Source organism: Eutrigla gurnardus (assembly GCF_963514095.1).
Source record: "Eutrigla gurnardus genome assembly, chromosome: 10".
Classification (NCBI taxonomy): domain Eukaryota; kingdom Metazoa; phylum Chordata; class Actinopteri; order Perciformes; family Triglidae; genus Eutrigla; species Eutrigla gurnardus.
In genome coordinates this window covers 25,427,712-25,448,514 of record NC_139924.1, presented here as the reverse complement: position 1 = coordinate 25,448,514, position 20,803 = coordinate 25,427,712, and the positions used below count along the sequence as shown (strand labels likewise).

Sequence of the window (20,803 nt, the reverse complement as noted above, 5' to 3'; positions counted from 1 at the left end):
ACGTTGCTCTTTGACTACGAGGGGAAATTTTAGAAGCAAAATCAAATGTTTTCCGTTGATGTAGAAAAATATATGACCTGTCGGTTCTGTTCCTTTTCTGTGGGAGAGAGAAACACGTTCCAGCAAACAAAAGATACAAGCGGCAAAACCTGTATTTTTTTGCCTTTTTTCTTTTTTTAGGTAGATTTTTCTTTTTAGAGTGTTTGATAGCTTCGGGCTCAGGGCGCCTCTTAACCGCAAACAATGAATGGTGTTGCTTGAGAGCAGCGACTTCCTGCCAGAATTTAAATCAGATTATCGCTATAACAATAATTCTGCCCAGGAAGGCGTTGCTACTGTCACCTCAGCAGGTGTTATATTCATGAAGTGGCTCGGAGGCGGCTTCTTCAGGCTTCATCGTGTCTTTCAAGAAGGTTCGATGTACACAAGGTGTTGACTGAACTCTTCCTGCTTCTTTTCTGTCTCACCCTCTCGTCTCTCCTCGTGGCTGGCTGCACGCCGGCTCCACCGTTTCTGCTTTTTCCTTTCTCTCTTATTCTGAACACGGCAGATGACTTTATTTTCCAAATTAAAAGACCACACATCCATCCTCAAACATGTCGCACAGTGTCGGCGTATATTAAAATATGAAGTGTGAAATAATTTCCCTTTGAAAACATAAAATCTGCTTACTTACTTGGGAGAAAACAAATGTCACATCCGTTTTGGAAAGACTATTATGGATAATGAGTTTTGTAAGCAAAACCTGGAATCTGTTGAGCTTTAATTGCCCTAGCTTCCTGAATTATTGATGCTAAGTGTGGTTTAAGGGTTGAGTTCAGCTCTCATTAGTCTTCAGCAGAGTTGTCCTCAGAGTCACGAACTCTAGAGAACCTGTAATGAGTGTGATAATCACAGATTTGAGACCTTTTTTTCAACCTCTACGTGTTGCATCTGCTGCGTGATTGTTTCGTCGACATGTTTTTTGCCCTTCGACTTGGACAGAATCGTAATGAGCTAACTTTTACATGAGTTTTCCCCCTGATGACACACACACACACACACACACACACACACACTTCCTGTCTTTCTTCATATGCGATCGTAGTGCATCTTCCCATCCCTCTCTATTGGTCTGCTTCCTCATTTCACTCCCTTTCCGTCGGCCCACTCTGCCCCTCTCTCTGTTTTACTGAGTGATATTTATGACTCTGACCTTTTCAGCAGTGAGGCGAAAGTTAAATACACCATGTTCTCTATTGATCGTGTGCAAGGCAATTAATAGTGTGTATTAATATGAGACAAAGGCTGAAAGAAAATCATTTCAAGACACATAGGCAGCCGCCCCGTTGCCTCTCGGAGAGGTACATTTATTTTATGCGACTAAATAAAATCCTCAAAATCTAAAATTATGTTCTCAATCAAAGAAACTATATTGTCAATTATGGAAAAGTATTATCCGCCTAATTCTGTTAGTTTTTGACGTATCACAAATCTGTTTAATAACAGTCTGATAGGGAGGAGGGCGGAGTGGATGTGTGGGTCACATCAAGACTTTCAGGTGACGGCTGTTCCTGCATGAAACCAGTAAAAGTTGGCTTCTTTTAATTACATCCATAATTTAAATACTTACTTGAAGCCAAGCCATTATGTTTTTACTAAACCTAAAAAAGTAGCCTTGTTGCCTGAACATAACCAAGTCAAAAAACCTGTCAAATCTGTGCAGTGTAGTTGCATGGAAACATAATTTTGGAGGAGACCGGGTTGAATTTGGGCTCGGATTGAATATGACCAGATGTCGGTGGATTGGCTATTAAACCTGGTGCTCTCTGGTGTGACGGTCATGGTTAGTTTGGTCAGGAAACTGCAATCCAATTGTCTTCGGTGTAGTATGTCTCCCAGATGCACAGTTTTGGACATGAGGAAGAGAGAGGGAGGGGGGATTTTTAGGAGAAGGATGATTCTGGGCCGTCTTGTCACGGGGAGAGCAATAATGTGAGTCACTGGAGTGCAGCGGGTTTTACACCAGGACAATCAGCTGCTGGATGATGAAGCCGGACTATGGAAATGAGCTATTGACATCCTCTATCATCTCTCACTATGTGCTGGAGATGAAGAGCTTTGGATCTGTCGTGACAGCTTCATTGTTCCCACGAAAGCCTAATAGCTCCGCTTGCAGAATCTTATCCCTCTCAACATTTGCAGGCGTTTGTCAGTGAAATTGCGCTATTGATTCTCTTTCCCTCCTCACGTTCCTCCTTTTATTTCCTTTTAGAAGGTTGAACTAGATTCCAAAATGCTGCCCTCCCATTTGTGCATGCTCACTGTCAGACGCCTTGCCGTGCACGTGTCTTTATTTAACTACGGGGATGGTGATACCCGGGGGGGGCTGAAACGAAGTGTTGCCGTGACGACTCCGGTGACCACACACACCTGCTCTGTGACACTGATGGGGCCGACGGAGCTCCCGGAAAGCCTAGAGGTCAATGTGCTCTCAGCTCCTCTGCCACTTGGCAACGTCTGCCATCGCGCTCTAAGGAAGTGTCACTATTGATTTGTGTCAATGAGGTGACAACACTGCAGAGCCGGGTCACTATGAGAGCACACGATCTCCATTCTACACCCTGCGGTATGCGTACAAACCAAGAAATACCAACACATTTTTAGTGTGTCATCCTTAATCCCTTAATCAGTCCTCGGCCCTCTTGTGTGCAGAGATGCCTTTGCACAGAGGTTGCCATGGACCAGATGGTGATGGCCTTTTAAAGGAGGGCTCCATGTGTCGAGAAAAGCATCAGATCAGAGAGAGAATGAGGCAGAACTCTCCCGTGTCTCATTTCATCCAATATATTTCAAGGCTGATACAGTCTTTCTTTTCAATGGAGTGGCCCCTGTGGAATACTGAATGAGTGAGGGGAGACAAACGGACACTCGCCTCGTGCTTTCTACTTCCATCAGCCTGGTGAAATAAAATCGTCTGTTCCAAGGTGAAAGGGTCTTCAGCTCCATCTCCCAGGAAGCTTCAATCTCTGTCATTCGAAGCATATTGTTTTATAGCCAAGAGGCATCCTTTGATAATTTAACTTCCAAAAAACAAGAGTGTTGTGGCATCAGGCTGCTGCTTCACATCTTTGCCCTACTATTAAACAGATGAATTGATTGCATCCTTTCACCTCTGGGGGGGGAAAACTGCTATTAATGCTGCCGTCACTAATAGCATTTCCTCTGTGACAACTGTGCAAACATTAAAGACATCTTGTCAAGCACCCAGAATCACCCCAACAACCATTCCAGTGACCATTCCAAAGCCCCTAGCGGACATCTGGCAACATCCTACCTGAATACGCTAGCAACTGCCAAGTCAAAAGCAAAAAAAAGGCAAGCAAATTAATTCATTTAACGCTTTGTAAAACACACGCTTGAATAGCGGCTCTGAGTGGCTGTTCTCCGCTTGTATTCTATGTTTTAAACTAATGGCTGAGGTGAGTATTGATTGCGGCGCCAGAGGAAAAGTCAGGGAATCACCAAAGCATGTATTCGTCATGGTGGGAACCCTTGAGATGTGAGAATGTATTCAAAGATGGAGTGCAGGGCCTTTACATATAGATGAGCACCCTCAACATTCAAGCAGTTACCAGATAAGTGGAGATAATGCAGAGTAATAGATATTTCGCTGCCAGGGAAAGCTATCTGTACCAGAGTTCTGGTGTCTGTGGCAACTTTCCTGCACGAGCACATCGGAGGTGAAGCGTTTTTAATATATGTATATTTATTTGAGTGAAAGGGAGCAGGAAGAAGGGAGAGACTTTTATCTTGATGTACAAACAAAAACAGTCATAATATAAACTACTGTAAGCTTAACAGGATATTTGTTTAACTTTTTAAGATCATTTTTATCTAAATATTCCCCCTTAACAGAAGGGTGGCGACACCATATTTTCTGAGTGGATTCTCTCAACGTCAAAGAAAGGAATAAAATAAAAAAAATAAAAAAGTTGACAGCAAGGACAAACACTGATCAGTGAGGAAGAAGCAGAGCGAGCTCACCTGCAGGCAGACATAATGAACACATGTCTGGAGTGTTTGTGTAAAATTACTATCACTGCTAGACTCGGGGGACTAGTTTCACACTGGGTCAAACCACAAAAGAAAGGAACATTTTCTTAAACGTTGCATGACACTGACCCCTATAGTTTAGCAAACACAGCAACAGCATGATGATGTCTGACATGACTCCCATTGGTCACATGGTACAGCAACAAAGACCTAACAGCCATCCACCCTATTAACACCCAGAATGACCTCAACCATCTACCATCGCCAGAGCAACTATCAAACTCTTCAACAACCTCTTATAAAAGTACAGACAAAAGTGTGAAGCACCTTTTCTTATTCGTATTCTTCTCAGACATGAGGCATCCTTGGAGAATCTCACCGATCCTCTGAGAAGTGTTTTGTGGCATCCTCGGCACCGACGGCGTTGTTTTAAATCTGTGCCTGTAATTAAACACAGATAGACATATCGATTGCACAATTGTAATCTTGAATGAGCTGCCACGAGTGTCGAAGCGGGGCACAAATGTGACTTTTACTTTATCGGGGAAGGACACAGGAATGATGGAGGTGGAGGAAGAAGGGCGTTGTAACAGGATTTTTCCTTTTCTCCTCGTTGTTTGATGATGAATCGAAACCCATTAGTGTGCAGACGAGGCCAGTGAATTCAGGCTTAATTAGTTTCTTTTTTACCCCCTGATTCTCTTTTGCGTCGACACAGGGGTACGCATTATCTGCACAATGAGGGATTGGCAACCTGCTTATCAGATCTCGCTGCTAGTCTCGTGCAGCTCGTATTATTGCTGCATTGTGCAGTATCAGGAGGCTGCTCCTCCACCTGGGGCTTTAAAATGCGCTGCTTTATGTGAAACCAGATGCACACACACGTAGTCATTCGTTTAGCGAACTCAGCAGAAGGACATTTAGAGGTGGTGTTCACTCTCTAAGCTCAGCTCTCGGCGGAGGTTAGATCTGTTGGGATTTGGACATGCTGAGATTTAGCAAATAAATCCCCCCCCCCTCCTCTTTCACCAGGGCTTCAGGATCAATGGGATCTTTGTTATGAGGGAAGCAAAGAGGCGACACACCCTCCACCAGTTAATTAAAAAGATCCGGGACAGATACTGTACTCTTGACATGGCGACTACCCCTGACCCCGCTGCTAATATCTGAACCCCTGGAATAGGTTCAAGTCGTGTAATTGAGGAGGAGGCAATCCATCTAATCCTGCCATTCTCAGCTCTCACCCTTCCCCCCTTTTTTCCCCTGTATTGCCTTTGCTCTTTCCCACTGGGTAGAATATTGACTGTCAGCAGTGGCTGTTACTTATTTATGTTCTGAAACGCTAAAATCCACTTAATCAGCAAACTTTGGAGTGCTTCATGGGAAAAAAGGTCCTTCCGGTAATCATCATTTATGACATGGTATACCCTTTATGGCAATATTCTGTACAAATACTTAAGCAGCTAATTAAACCGTCTAAAGCAAGAGAGAATGACTTGGCACAGAGCTTGTTATGTTTGTCACAGAAAGAATCCCAGCACATCTCATTACTGGGATGTTTCTGAGCTGCCTGTCAAAGCAGCAACAGTCCGGCGTCTCTTCTGCTTTTCTTCATACTTCGGCTGTACTTTCTTCATTCTTTCTGTTGTCATTCCAGCCAGGTGCTGCAGATGTCATGTGAGGGACAGCTTACAGGATTTGGGACTTGTCAGATGTAATTGTACTGAACCAGACACCCCCCTCACCCCCCCGGTGCTTTGGTCTAGTTTAGATTGTACTGGACGTGAGAGCCACGGGGGTTGCCGTGGTCGTGTTTGTGCAGCCAATGTCATTCTTCACTGAGCTGTGTCACTATCACAGCCCGGTAAATGGATTTCACATGAAGAGGAACCGCAGCAAGCTGGCTCAATGACAAAGATGCTATCTTAGCATGTAGTCGGCATTGAAGTAGTCTGAATTAGCAGCTTTTAAACTGTTATTATTGAGCCTTAACGTGCAGGAACAATATGGAGGTTTGCTGTCTGGGCTGTGTCAACCTTTTTGGTGCTCCTCGGAGGAAAAGCCTCTTCCGACTGCTAATCTTTTATTAAGTAACACAGTCTGGGCTGTGACATTTACATACTCTTTCCCCGAGCCAATTAAGCTCTTGATGTGCCGGTTATTATCACCCGGCCAATAATGGAGATTAGCAAAAACCACCTCCGTTATTCAGACCGTGGTTCTTGTGTCTTTCTCTCAGAAGGTCATTGATTGGCATGATCCATTTTTTTTTAGCGTCTCACGTCGCTGTCCTTTGTGTTCCTGCAGACCTGCGGGAGATAGTGTTTGTCATCCAGAGTCAAAGCAACTCCTTCCATGTGAGGCAGGCAGAAAGACGCAGAGCAGACTTACTGAAGCAGGCACACAGTCTCACAGAGGTAAGATTCAAGACCCCTTTCACTCATGCACACATGCTCTTATTTTGGAAAGGGGAGAGCACATGAAAGCTTGCATGCATTTTCAATAGCAATCATATCTAGCAGCAGAAGTCACATCTAGTAGGAGTTGTATTTAAACATATGATTTCATTACGAAGTAAAAGTATATTTGTGTTGAAGAATGACGAATTATTCTTGGTATCCCCAATTTTAAACTTCTTACATCCAAATATGAAAGTGTAATATCTAAATATGCAACATTCTCAGTTACTCGCAACTATTTTTGCAGTTTTTATATCAGATATATCACTCTTCTCAACAAATCTACCTTCTATTCCTGCTCTCCTGTTACATGGTTGCATGTTTAATGAGAAGTGATGTTCTGTAATCCCTGATTATATGCATCAAGGAAGATACGGAGCACATTTCCAGGTTGAAATGCCAATTTACTCCTCTTCAGAGCCAAATGAGTCGTATTCCGTTTGGTTACATAGTGAATGCAGCGTCACTAATGACGGTATTTCATTAAATTACATGAAGGGACTGCTCGCTGTGTTTCCTGTTGCAAAAGAGCAATTTAGATCTCCTATTGGGGTTTATATTTCTGTGGTCTTGGACTTGTTGTTATTGTTTCTGTCTCCTCTACTGCTGGATGTCACCTTTTATCTACACTATTGACTGACGCTACCAAACTGAAAAATATAAATCACAGTGGGACATTATTTCTGTTTACTGTTGCTCTGAAAAATACTCTGTATGCAACATAGTTTAACATCAAGCTCTTTTGTTGTCCCCTATATGACAGCAGCCCTTAAATCCTTTTCTCCACCTTCAGCAATGCAAAGTCCAAAATACATGTATCATTATAAAAATGTGGATTTCATGTTCCCTGTAATGAATAGCGGTTGTGCCATTGGATGAGATGTATCATGACCAGATTCAGTTACACTGATGGACGTCAAATGTTAGAAGAAGAGACAGACTTTATGAATTCCACATCATGTTGTGTTTGCTTTTATGATCTCAGAGATGTCTGGCGTTTTAGTGTCCGTTGCATGCAATTACACAAACCAAGTCCAGGGAGGATTTTAATCAGCAACTTGTCAGAGACGGTCAAACAGGCTTGACAGCATTTCAAAGAGATGTAAGACCCAAAGACAGAACGCAGGCTGTACCTCCACCACGACGGCAGGCTCGTTGGAAACAGCATTTATCTATGAATAGAAAACGTAAAAACAATGGATCCACGTTCATTTTACAGAACTGAGATTAAAAGAACGAAATAAATAGATAGAGGGATGAAAATCTGAAATAACATTATAGATAAATACTTAATTTTCCCTTTCCAATCGTCTTACATATCTATATATCTTATATATTTCCATTTTCAGATTCCTCATTACAATTAAATATTTGTATTTCTGCTTTTACAATGCAAGATTCTATTAATGTCCATTTGTCATTATATTTATAATAATATCCAAGGTGTTGTCAATTACTGTTATTGTTTAGTATTATGTTTGGATGTTTCGTTTTATTCAATCTTTATTTTATTTTTTTCATTTGAAGTTTTTATAATAAAAGAAAATAATTTTAATTTGGGGGAAAAAACAGATCTGCATCAGAACCTACAGAGCGATCAAGGAAATAATCTGCTCAAACCTGTTTTTGAGAACCATAACTATCTTTTCAGTTTTCAAATATAGTTTAAAATGCAGCAAAAATGTAAATGTACCCTCTCCAATCCATCTTAAATACTAGCAGCCCAACTTCCTAACCCAAGCACGAGTTACATCCAGCCATCCACCACTTCACTCCCACCTCCAAGGCACAACACACACTCTTATAATTCTGCTGTTCAACAGTATTAGAGGATGTTCGAGGGATACTGATGGAAAAAGATCAAAGCAGGGTAATACCAGAGATTTGCTTATTTTGTAAGTCATCAAATCATGTTTGATGTACAGTATCGTGTGGTGCATTGCTGTGAAAACCCCAAAACCTTTGCCTTGAGAAGCGAACGTCAAGAGAATTGAAACAACCTTTGATTTATCGTCCTATGATCAAGACTCAAGGTTCGTGTTTTGGTTGATCTTATCATCCAGTTGTGCTTGGACCTTCTTTTCTGTAGGTCAGCACTGTATTACAAGTGTCTTAAATGATTTAGTACCAATAAATGTGTGTATTTTCAGGCCAACATCAGCGATAACTTAGAGATTTATGACCTGATCGCTGCACCCCCGAGATGGGAAACGCATGTACAATCTGTTTTTCTATCTCCGAGTCTTTTTCACCCTCAGCAGAGAGTACTGTTTTTATACCCTTCTGACTGTGGAAGGTTTTTGTGATATCCACAAATGTACACAGACAAGGAACTTCTGTATTCTGTGTGGCAGCTCTCAGCCCATGTTCCTACAGTTTGACATTCTGCCTTCTGGGAGGAATTCACATTACATTTATACCGTTTTTGTGTCGTTTAGCCGATGCTCGCATCCACGGAGACGCACACAGACAAACAGAATGAGATTAAACTCAGAAGAAAAAAAATGCTGCTTTCCTAATATGGATTCCTGTTCTCCAGTTAGAAATTTGTCCCTCATTGCAATCAACAATGTCAATTTGGACTGCAGTTGGTCAGTGAAGTGGTTTTGGCAGGTGGCTATCTCCAGCCTCCCCTCCAGCCCCTCCTGTGGGTAAAAGCATAGCTTCCTGTCCCTCCCTTCGAACCAGGTCTCAGTGACCTCCATCTTCTCCCACGTCACCAAGCAATATATCCGTTGAAAGCCTGTCCCTGACGAGGACCGACTCTTATCTGTTGAGGAGTCTGCAGCTTGCACCGTCGCCATAAAAGACTCAGTCTCTTCTTATTGAACGCCTCCTTCATCACAGGAATATCAATAGCTCTTTGAAGCAAAAGCTTTGCTTTGGTGATTGCATGACCAGCTGTAGTTATTTTTTCCCCTATATAACCATAGTGGTGTGAACGTCAGTTTAGTAAAACATGGTATGTGTCATTATTCCACGATAAAGCTCATATTAGATGAGGGCTAACTGACTAATAGTGTTTAATACGTGTAAACACTGTCAGACTCGTCTCCTAATCAAACAGGCTGCTGTTGGACAGAAGGGCTCAGAGGAGACTCTTCCTCCTGACTCGCTGCATGATGAGTGGACCATGCAGTAATGAACCACAGGCCCTTACGCTCTGCTGCTTTGTTTTTCCCGCAGTGTGAAACATTGGCTCCCTCAGACAATCCTCACATACCTTCTACTGTCCGTCCTCACAACAGAACATTTGGCTGAAACTGATTTGCTCTCATTTGGACGTTGGACTGTCCGTGTCCAGAAACATGGCGTGCTTGTTTCCAGTGATATTTATGTCTTTCTTATGCAGTTTATTTCTAAGGGCCAATGAGAGCATCAGCCCTGAAGGCAGTATCGGGTTTTAGAGGATAATACCAATGTGTTAAGCTTTATCTCCTTATACGATCTTTTTTTTTTTTTACATTTTCATATTGTCAACCAATGGCAAGAAAAATCCAAATCGACAAAATTGAAGGAAAGCCAAGGTGAGACGACACAATATGAGGCAGATGTTTGGAATGAAAATGAGGCAAATGTGTGAATTGTGATATTTAGCTCTAAAAATCAAATTGACTTAAAAACTTAAACTTGATTTTGACCGTCATGTTCATAAATGAAAGTTGGCCCCCCTGTCTGATTTGTAGGAGCAACGGGCTGCTGTGAAGCAACCTTGATTCTGAGTGTCTTGCTCAAGGACACTCCCACATGTAAGGGAGCAGGGGACCAAACCGCCGACCTTGTGGTCGCTCAGTGAGCTAGAACCACTCCCACATCATTTTAAATTCATCATTATCCCATGTGTAGCGAGCCTCACGTTATCCCAACAAAAAAAGCATTTTTCTTCTACGTGAGTTCTGTGACGCCGGCCTGCAGGCAACTTGAAGCCAGAAGGATGTTTTATCTCATTTCAGTGAACCTGTCATGTCGTCCTCTGGTCAGGAGCATATAACAAATAAATCACACATCACCGTCGCCCTCAACGCAATAATGTATGTAGAGTGTGAAAAAAGAGCCACATCCACTGACAATGAATGTGAATTATTGCCGTTCACTGTCATTCATAAAAGTGTGTTAACATGTGAAACATAAACATTCATCGTCGTTGCTGTCAGGTATAATAGTGAAGTCCTTTCTTGGCTCCTTCCTATTCATCTGCTGATTCATGGGAACACGGCAGTTAAACAATGACAACAATGGAGATCAGACTTCACACACTTGTAGGATAAATCCGTTGTTCCTTTTGGTAGGGGTGGGTAAAAATATTGATACGGTAATATATCGCGATACTTTGCCACCCAATACAATATCGATTTTTCAACTCCAAAGATCGTTTAAAAAAAAGAAAAGGTTAATGTGTAGACACGTTGTGAATGCAGTACTTTATCCTTTTTCATTTTATTTTCAATATTTATTCCAGTGAATTTCATGGGAATTAATAAAATGGAGAGGCTGTTTTGAATGAAATAGTTTTTACTCAATTTGTCCTCTGATCAATATCATCTGATGTACATATACAGGTACTTGTGTTTTCATCTTTATTTATATCGCAATATAGTGATATCGTGATACGTATCATGACCAAAGTATTGTGATACGTATCGTATCAAAGTATTGTGATACGTATCGTATTAAAGTATCGTGATATGTATCGTATCAAAGTATTGTGATATGTATTGTATCAAAGTATCGTGATACGTATCGTATCAAAGTATCGTGATATGTATCGTATCAAAGTTTCGTGATACGTATTGTATCAAAGTATCGTGATATGTATCATATCGTGAGGTTCTTGCCAATACTCACCCCTAGCTTTTGGTCGTTTTGTGAGCGTTAAACAATATTGCTGTGAGGACGAGCAGTTGCATTATCTCGCAGTGATAATGTAATAATGGCAATGCTAATGGGTTTTCATATTTCCATAAAGTGGTAGAAAGGAAATATTTAAAAATGTAAAGTAATAATGTGATTTGTAGTAAATGGGTTCAAACAGTTCCAGGACGGTGTCTCAACATCAGTGCACCCACGGGTGCTTGGCTGCAGAGAAGTTGCTTTTACTTGTACAGTTAACGAACATCACTGTGTGTCTTTCAGGGCCCGCCGGTGGTTTTGCTTCTCCACACTTTATCAGACAATGAGGGAGACTGGAGCATCCTTCCTCTGCTGCCTTAGTAAGTTTCCCTGAACTCTCAGGACCGAATGGGAATGTTATTCACCAATGACTCAAGGGTCCTAAACGTGGACAAAATGTTACAAACACTGCGTCTTCCTTCAGTTGAGATTTTGGAGGTTATATTTTGGTTTTAAGGACATCTTGTCAGCTGCATTTTTGAGCCTACAGATTGCAGAGAAGCTATTACCGACACAATAACTGTGAGTGATTGCCTCACATTATAAAAAATGGCTTCCTAATGCGTCTATAAGTGCAACAATAAGCCTCGCGTGGCAGTTATCCAGCGGTCCGAACAGCATGATAATGACATTAGTTACAGTTGTCTACATGCTTGGGCCTTCTCGAAAATCTAATATGTGTTCAATTTCTGTTTTAAGGAGATGCGGAATAACATCTGAATCTGTTTTTCTTCCTCCATCGTAAAGATTTGGAACATAGATTACCAAACGCATCCCCTAATCATTACAGAGCCACCCTCCCTGAAAGCAGTCTGTGTGCTTTTGAAGTTTTTTTTGTCTTTCTGCCCTCTAGGAAAGCTCTGTGGCTGCCTTGATCTCACTGACTCAGTTAGAGAGTTGCTCACACTGGACTGAAATGGAAAAACAGCTTTATGTAGAGTGTGTCTGTGTATGTTCCATTTATTCTTGTTTCATTATTTAACACTAGTTTAAATTATCTTTTTTGTGTGTGTGTGTGTGTGTGTGTGTGTGTGTGTGTGTGTGTGTGTGTGTGTGTGTGTGTGTGTGTGTGTGTGTGTGTGTGTGTGTGTGTGTGTGTGTGTGTGTGTGTGTGTGTGTGCGCGCGTCCTCAGCTTATCACACTCCTTCGGGAAGAACTCATCCTGGATTGTATTTCTTGAAGAGGAAACAAATGTGAAGATGACTAAGCTGGTTCAAGTCCTCGCTAAATTTGACAAGAATAAAGTAAGTGTATAATATTCTCACTAAACCTCCATCCCTCCGTCTTCGCCGCTCTGTCTCTCCAAAGCCAAATTCATCAGCGAGACGGCAGCTTCCCGTTTCAAATTCCAGCTTAGTTGATCATCGGCTCAATTAAGAGATACGGTATCAGTTTGGCTCCAGCTGCTGAGCTACGTTACACCCATTGTTACCTGTCTCACCTGTCACTCCTGTCCCTGCTGTAAACCCATCTGTCTCTCCACTCATGAAATGATTTGTCTTGCTTGTGGCTCGGTGGGGAAGGTTAAAAATACATTTGGGATTCATTTTGCAGTCAGAAAATCATACATTTGGGTTCTCATGAAATATTTTCTCTTAAAAGCAAAATGGCTTTTTCCATGTTAGTTTATGAATGTTTTTTATCAGCAAATACTGCACAATAATGAATGGAAACCTTTGTCATTGCCATCGTGGACTATTTAGATCCTGGATGCTATTTGAAGTCCAGGTCAGAGTCGTAATGAGAGATTAGAGTTCAGGGGTCAGGCTGGGGTCGGGTGCTATGGGCAGCGCTTCGTCATGTTACTGTCAGCGAGGGCTGGGTGGTTGGCTGCAGGCAGATCATTTTACAGACACTGTGTGTGCTTTGTTTTGTTGTTGAGGCATGTGTTCCTGTTGGTGAGCTTGGTAAAGTATTCCGCCATGCTCATTATTGTCTCATATCTGCACATTGAATACTAAGTCACAGAGGGCAGCTTAGCTTAGTTTAACACAGAGACTGAGACAGAGAGCATGGCTTAGTCTAAATGTAACATACATCTGCCTTCCAGCACCTCTCAACCACTCTGAGGACAAAAGCAGCAATTTACCCTTTTATGAGGGAGGTTTCTTGGCTCTGAGCAGGAAAACACAGTAGTATTTTATATATTTAATAGTAGTTTCTGCTTTTTTCCAAATTACATAAATCAGTGCTAAACTGGCTGAAGTTTTTTTTTTTTTTTTTTTTTTCCTAAAATGTAATATAACAGATCTTCTCGAAATATAATATAATTTTTACTCTAGATGCATCAATAATTATGATTTGTGGCTCACAGAAACACATTATTTTCACAGCCAGTGACAAACTTAGTTAGCGGAAAGATGAAATGATGTTAAACTAAAGAGAAGTAACCTGTGCTGCTCCTTCCTTCTCATTCATCAGGAGTGGTTTCTTGGAAAGCCGCTCCGTGACGAGGAGTCGACGATCATCCATCATTACGCGTTTGCGGAGAATCCCTCCGTCTTTAGATACCCGGACTTCGCTGCCGCTTGGGTCGTGAGCACCACCCTTGCTGTTCGGTAAGTATGTGCAGTAAATCTGTTTACTATGTATAATATTTTTTTTTGTATTTATTGCATATGACAACGAAATGTGTGATTTGTTATTGTAGGCTTGCGAACAAAGTGAGAGATGAGCCACTTAAATCTGACTTCACCATCGACTTGAAACACGAGGTGAGTCACATGGTTAACGTCAGACCTGTTGTTGTGTTTGTAAAGTGATGACGAGGCTGCTCTTTTTTCTTTTTTTTCAAACAATTTCCTCGTCTCTCACACTCGCACAGCGCAGACCGACTGTAATTTATTTGCACAAAAAGAGCGAGCATGAAATCCATCTAACCTTGAAGTGAAATCCTATTACTTTGGAGAATTGTCATGGTGCAGCATTGAGGTTCTTATTTTTATCACAGAAATTCAGTCAGGGGGGCATCTGTAGGGATTTCCCCGAGTAAACACAGCATCAGACGTATCGGGCTCAGTCTGGGAAAGGTGGTTCACTTAGAGATGGCATGAGTTCAGTTCAACAGATTCAATTATAATGTCGTACTATTTATTCTTTACAAGTTGAACAAAACAGGATGCGATGGGATTTCAAAGTTTCAAATGGATAAACGGAATTTTAATTTCAGAATGATATTAAGTTTCAGATTATTGGGTTTCCAATCACCACAATGCAATCACGCAACATAGTGAAAATAAAGATCACATATATGCTTATAATACAGACAAATGTTGCAAGAATGCTCATCGTCAATCCAGTTCACTGTCTGTAGATCTGCTCCGGGCTGTAAGTCAGCTAAACATCCCAGTTTCCACTTTGTGAAGTTTCTTAGCCTCGGAGACACCAATATTCACTGATTGTACTGTCGTCATTACGTATTCTTTTACTGTAACGTCTGGCTCTTCCCCTGTAGAATAGGAAATCCTAGATTTTATTTTGCTCCACATTAATACTCGCCAGCTCTCATTGTCTGCTTCTCTCCCCTCCCTTTTGTATCCTTTTGTTCATCTTAAATATTCATTAATAACTTTGCCTTTAGAGAAAAAGTGTTACATTAAGACAGCAACCAGTCCCCCATCTGGTTTCTATTAAAGCATTCATGTCTTCCAGATTGCATCTTGTCTTTAGCTGGAAAGCTTGAAAAGATCAATATGTGTTTTGTTTTTTTTACAGGTTGCCTTGTATATCTGGGACAATGGGAACGGTCCACATCTCACTGCTGTTCCCGAGCTGTGCACTGAGCCGGAGGGCTCTCCTCAGACCCAACACTGTGCCACCACTCTGAGCAGCGAGCCTCCTCTGTGTGTGAGTACTGCAATCAGACCGTCCCCGTCTCCAGAGAGACGGTCAGGGAACCGAATTCAACAACATAAAACAGAGGGCGAGGTGCCGGCAGTAGCGTGATGATGTACGATATCCGGGCGTGCCCACGGCCGCGTCCAAGCACCGCCGATGTTTCATGGTGCGCTACGGCCTTGTACGCTCTTATATGCTGTTCAGGAGAACACGGTGCATTAACCTACAAAGGCAGGAGATTTGTTTGCTTGCTAAATTTGATTTAGTCATCCGCAAAGAAAGAAATACTCCTCCGTTGCTAAGCAACATTCTTCTCTTTGTCTAGAATTACATCTATTCAACAAATGATGATATTCACCTAAATTTGTTCAAATGATCCATCTCCAATGCTGACTTGGTGTCAACTAATGCAAGATAAGAAGTCGTTTTAAGGGTTTTTTTCTGTTAGATTTGTATCCTTTCATCATATCTGGACCAAGACGACTTGCTAATTCACAGCATGAATCCCAGCTCCTTCTCCTTTATCTGCTTTTATCTTACACAGATGCTCCTCAGAATGCTGTTGCATGAGCTAATGTGTTGTGTGATGAATTTAAAGTAAGGCACACGTGTCTAAGGAATAAGCAATTATGCTCTGTGAAGCACTTTGTAACTCTTGTTTTTTTTCTATATAAATAAATGTGTTATTATTATTATTAATTTGGTAATCCTGACTGGGTCATGGATCAACTACTTTATTCTTTGAATGAATGATTTCATGCAAAAGAAATAGTGTTACTGTATATCATTGTGGCATGCTTTGCCACATGATAGAAAGAACAAATAAAGAATCCCACACGCACATTTAAAACGATCAATAATGTTGAGGAGAGCAGATGTGTGACCGTGCATGGATGTGCATGTGACTGCAGGGTGAGTTGAAGTTTGGGAGCCAGAAATGCAGCAGAACAGATCTTTCTTTCCCAGTATGGTGTCTCCAAAAATCCAATCTGATCTTTTCATTAGTGATTCAAATGACAATGAATGTGCAAATGTGGTCTACATTCTGAACTGTCACTTTTATATTAATGTGGATTTACCTCCTCATACAAATACATTCATTTGACCCGGAAGACTCAGCCAGTGGAGAATCCTGAAATCACAGGTTTGAATCGTATTTTCCAGAGGTGACACATTCTAATCGGCCAGTATTTGAAACACTTGCAAGACGAATCGCCAGGTCGAGGCCACGGCAGCACTCGACTGCAGTGGCAACTCAGAGTCAAGAACCTCAAGAGTCACAGAGGCTGCAGCAGCAAAGCATGTCCTTTTATTCAGGCAATAAACTGATTGTGGTGTTGCTGCTCGCTGCTTTTCAACACAGAGGCTTGTTGGCTTGATGCGAGTCGGACAAGAGTCGTTTTATAAAAGCAACATAAAAGTCTGTCGAGGGAACTAAAAGCAGCATTAAAGCCGATAGGGAGTTTGTTGTGTTTTTTGGGGGTCTTGTCTGACATTCCTAGTGGTGTAGCCTGATGGTTAACATTTGTAGGTTCCAAATTCTCACATTTGAAATGTGGGTCATGAACCTCCAGGGAATAATCACCTGAATCTGCCGCTCCCCTCGACCTTATGGAGCTTCTCAGCGAGCAGCTGTTTAGCCGTCGGAACGCCACTATTTTGGTTCAGACAGCTGAAAGACACAGTTAGTGACTAGTAGGTGAACATGGAGCAACATTTAGCAGAGAAAGAGACAGATATTTCCCTCTGGAGTCAGTAGAGACCAAACTAGAACTAGAACAGAGTGATTATTGGACTCTGGTTGAAAGCTAATGTTGCCCTGTAACAAACTCTTCCCTCATAGTAATGGAAATAAGTGAAATATTAATTAGCTGACATTTTTGGTTGCTATGTGATGTTCAGGCTTCATCGGGGAACTAGATGCTGCTACTGTACATCACGTGCTTGGAAAAGTGTCGCGGATAACATTCCTCATGTCGGGTACATTTTTAATGCATTCTGTCTGTTGTTGATTTAGCGAATCTTTTTCTGAGACTGTGGACGTTTTTTTTTTTCTACACAGTTTCTTCCCTTTTGGACTGTATGTGGTAACAAAAGGCTCAGAGACACAAAGATGTTCCATTTTCAGTATTCTACGCTTTCATTTAATGATTCATCTTTCCGAGTCTCACTTGTTGCTCCTTTTTTTTATTCCCAAGGCTTTAACATTTCGCAAGCGTAGACCTAATTCAGCATAAAGTTCTGGATTTTTTTTTACATAAGCTGCAGCGTTATCAGTTGCTGTATGTCTTTTGGTTTGAGAGAGAGAGGGGGAGAGAGAGCCAAAGACAATCAGAGTGCCAAATGACCTCAGACCATTTACAGAAATCTCCAACTCGAACTTCACTTTGATGATAACAACTCCCACAGATCACTTGCAGTTGCCTGAAAAACTCAATTTCAACCATTTGCCTCGGCTGCATAATATACAGTCAGAGAGATTCTGTTTTAATCATTTCTTTGATTCATGTCTCCTATTTTTCTCAAAGGGGGAGCCTGTAAGTAAAGAAGATATATTTGTTGCTGTGAAAACGTGCAGGAAGTTCCACAGTGAAAGAGGTGAGTCACTCTCCCAGAACCTGCACAATTCCCCCTTTAAAGGGCAAAAGCCTTTGTCCTGTTGTTTTACTGTACGAAAGAAAAAATCACAAAATATTTCCCCCTTGAAACTCCTGCAGATGTGAAGAAATCCCTGACTGATGTTTATCTGTAAGCTCTGGTGAGGTTAAGCGATCCATGGTCCTGATAAAGTTGTCGCTGGTTCAGTCAATGGATCAAATTGCAGATTAATTTCCGAGGGTTCAGACAAACCGTGCATTGCATTCAATGAGTGTCACTCAAAAGTAATTGCACTAATTACCTTAATTACCATTTCCTCTGGCAAGCTGCCATTATCTGTTTCAATTGTAGACAAGATTAAAACGAATATCAGATTTATATATCAAAGGTTAGTTAAGATCAATCAGCAATAGACTTAAAAGGGCCTTGTATTTAATTTACGATGTCATGGTTTGTGTCATCTTCTTTATCTGAATTCTTTCATCTCTTTAGAAATGAAAGTTCCAGTTCGAGCAAGTATTCAATAACTGTTACAATTCAATAGACTTTTGTTGGTACTTTAATACTGAAACAGTGGCAGAGCAAACTCCCTTGAACTGCCTTCAAGAAGAAATAAGAAACATCTATAGTAGTACAGTCTTAGTTAGTATATATGTACAGTATTATATCAAAATACTATGTATATTCACCCTTTCTTTTTTTAATAAGACATTAAAATAACATGTAATTCTGTATTTTAAATTCTAATGTAGTGTTAGGGTTGGATTGGATGTGTAGTTGGTTTGGTTTAACATCTATTGATCGTCTTCAACAGTATGGCAGGCAATCGACATCTGACCTGCATGATTAAAAACAATAATTAAATTGTGATGATATTATTATTTTGTTTATGCAATCTGTTTCTAAGAGCCATAAGAGGAAGGGAAGGCCAGCAACCTCTCTTTTTGTTCCTTTAGGTTGATTCTTTCAGTATTAGATACGCCACTCTGATTCACTTTTGTTGATTTATGAGAGTTGAACATACGCCTGGAGCTGCTGCAGATCTCTGGGTATTCTGGCTTTCTCAGCCCACATTCACGATGTCTCCTCAACACAGAAACGCATCACAAAGCCTCCAGGTCTCATCAGTCAGGTCCAAATCAAATCTACAGGAAAACTTCAAAAAGAACTCCTGAAAGTGAAGAGAGTGCTTTTTTTTTGTATTTTTAGTTCTCTAATATTCAACAAGTTAGGTGGATTAAAGAAGCAAACCCTGTTATCTTATGTTCCTCTTTTATTTTCAATCTATTTTCCCTCTTGTCTCTGATCATTTATTTCTTTTGAAACCTCTCCAATCGTATCGAATAGAATATTTGAGAAACCATGTATTGCAGTAAATATGAAATAATAATTTGCTCAGGTGAATCTATAAGCAGAGGTCTGTTTGTTGTGAAACTTGGTAAACAGTATTGATTTTTCTCCGCTTCGCTTTAGTTCCAGTGATAAAGAAGACTTGGGAAAAGGATGCCTTCTTTTTAGAGTACTACAGTGACCACGCTGATCCTGCAATACCAACCATTGATTTAGGCGTACCAAACACAGAAAGAGGTAAGTTTCCTTTAATAGGGTCTCTTACATCTTAAGCCTCGGTTACATGAGACACATCAATAATGAAATGTCAAACTCGAGTTGAAGAGCAAATTGTGATGGATACTTTTCAAACTATTGCATACTTTCTGTTTCTCACAACCCTTCTGAGGTGATAAATGTGTCGTCTGTTTGTTCTTGAATGTTATGGAGCTTCTCTCTGACTGTAAACTGCACATTTACTCTGAAGACTTCCCCTCGGATAATTGTTTGTTAATATGTGATAATCTGTCATTAGTTGGGCTGCTATGGGTCAGAGATGGAGTGGGTTGTCCACTAATCAGCAGATCGATTCCCCGGCTCCGCAGGTCTAAGTGTCCTTGTGCAAGAAACTGAACAGAAATTGCTCCTGAAGGCTGTACCATCGGTGTGAATGAAGATTTAGATTCAATCACGACGGGCAGGATGGCATGGCAGCCTCTCCCATCAGTGTATGAATGTGTGCATGTGAATGGGGGAATGTTGACATGTAGTGTAAAGCGCTATAAGGTGCTTTATAAATGCTATATAAGTCCATTTCATGCCTAGTTTATTGTGATGCAGCAACAGGAAGGGCTGACTGGGAGAAGCTGCAACAGAGAAGGAAAACCCTTTCCCCGGCTGGTCTGGGAGTGAATCCTTCAGCTTCTCCTGAGGGATGCTGGATGCTATAATCCATAATTTATGATAATCAGGATCAAGTACGAGAACCTGTACATGGGGTGTCAGACCGCTCAAAGCGATCCAGGTGAGTTTGTAGAGACAGTGGTAGCTCTCTGCTTGGTGGTCTGAGCCTTTTGGCCGTGAATTATCGTGCAGGACATAAGACATCTCATGTTGCACCTTAATGGGATGATGCACTTTCACCCAACTGTAGGAGGGATGAGCGTTCCAAAGAGTCCACAATCCCCTTGGTTTCTGTCTCCCGGGCAGCTCAGCTCTTTAACAAGGACTTGTTTGCATTGAGGCAGCGATAGATGCAAACCACTTACTGGAACATGCAGATGAGTCAGCTGCAGGCCGAGACTCGTCAAGAATAAACGTCAACCTTTCTCCTGTAAAGCTACGCAGTTATCTGTCCAGGTTGTTGTTGATATGCAACCCCTGTGCTTGAGGGCCGCCTCGTCTCCACCAGCTCGTTGTGAATAGTGACAGGTTTAAGCGGCTTCTCGCTCCAAACAAATCCACTAGAAGCTCCGTTTGCCTTCCTCACTCTGAACTACATTGTTGTTGCAACAGTTGCCAATGCTCTTAGATTCCAGGCATACTACTGTATCCTCGCTGGAATCATCACATTGGATTTTATTTTTTTGAAATCCATATATTCATGGGAAATATCCATAAAGGATGATCTGATTCAAGAAAGTTTGAACAGGTG

The 20,803-nt window shown here is 41.3% G+C and overlaps 1 protein-coding gene across 2 annotated transcripts in view; it reads left to right on the top strand.

The window, feature by feature from the left end:
- Window positions 1-20,803, top strand: part of b3glcta (beta 3-glucosyltransferase a) — a 99,497-nt gene that overhangs the window by 22,600 nt on the left and 56,094 nt on the right. For both annotated transcript variants that reach the window (XM_084019140.1, XM_084019139.1), the window contains exons 4-11: window positions 6,343-6,452; window positions 11,628-11,704; window positions 12,518-12,629; window positions 13,807-13,943; window positions 14,036-14,099; window positions 15,100-15,231; window positions 17,751-17,820; window positions 19,294-19,407. In XM_084019140.1, the coding sequence (XP_083875266.1) occupies window positions 6,343-6,452; window positions 11,628-11,704; window positions 12,518-12,629; window positions 13,807-13,943; window positions 14,036-14,099; window positions 15,100-15,231; window positions 17,751-17,820; window positions 19,294-19,407 (816 nt within the window). The remainder of the gene's footprint in view (window positions 1-6,342; window positions 6,453-11,627; window positions 11,705-12,517; window positions 12,630-13,806; window positions 13,944-14,035; window positions 14,100-15,099; window positions 15,232-17,750; window positions 17,821-19,293; window positions 19,408-20,803) is intronic.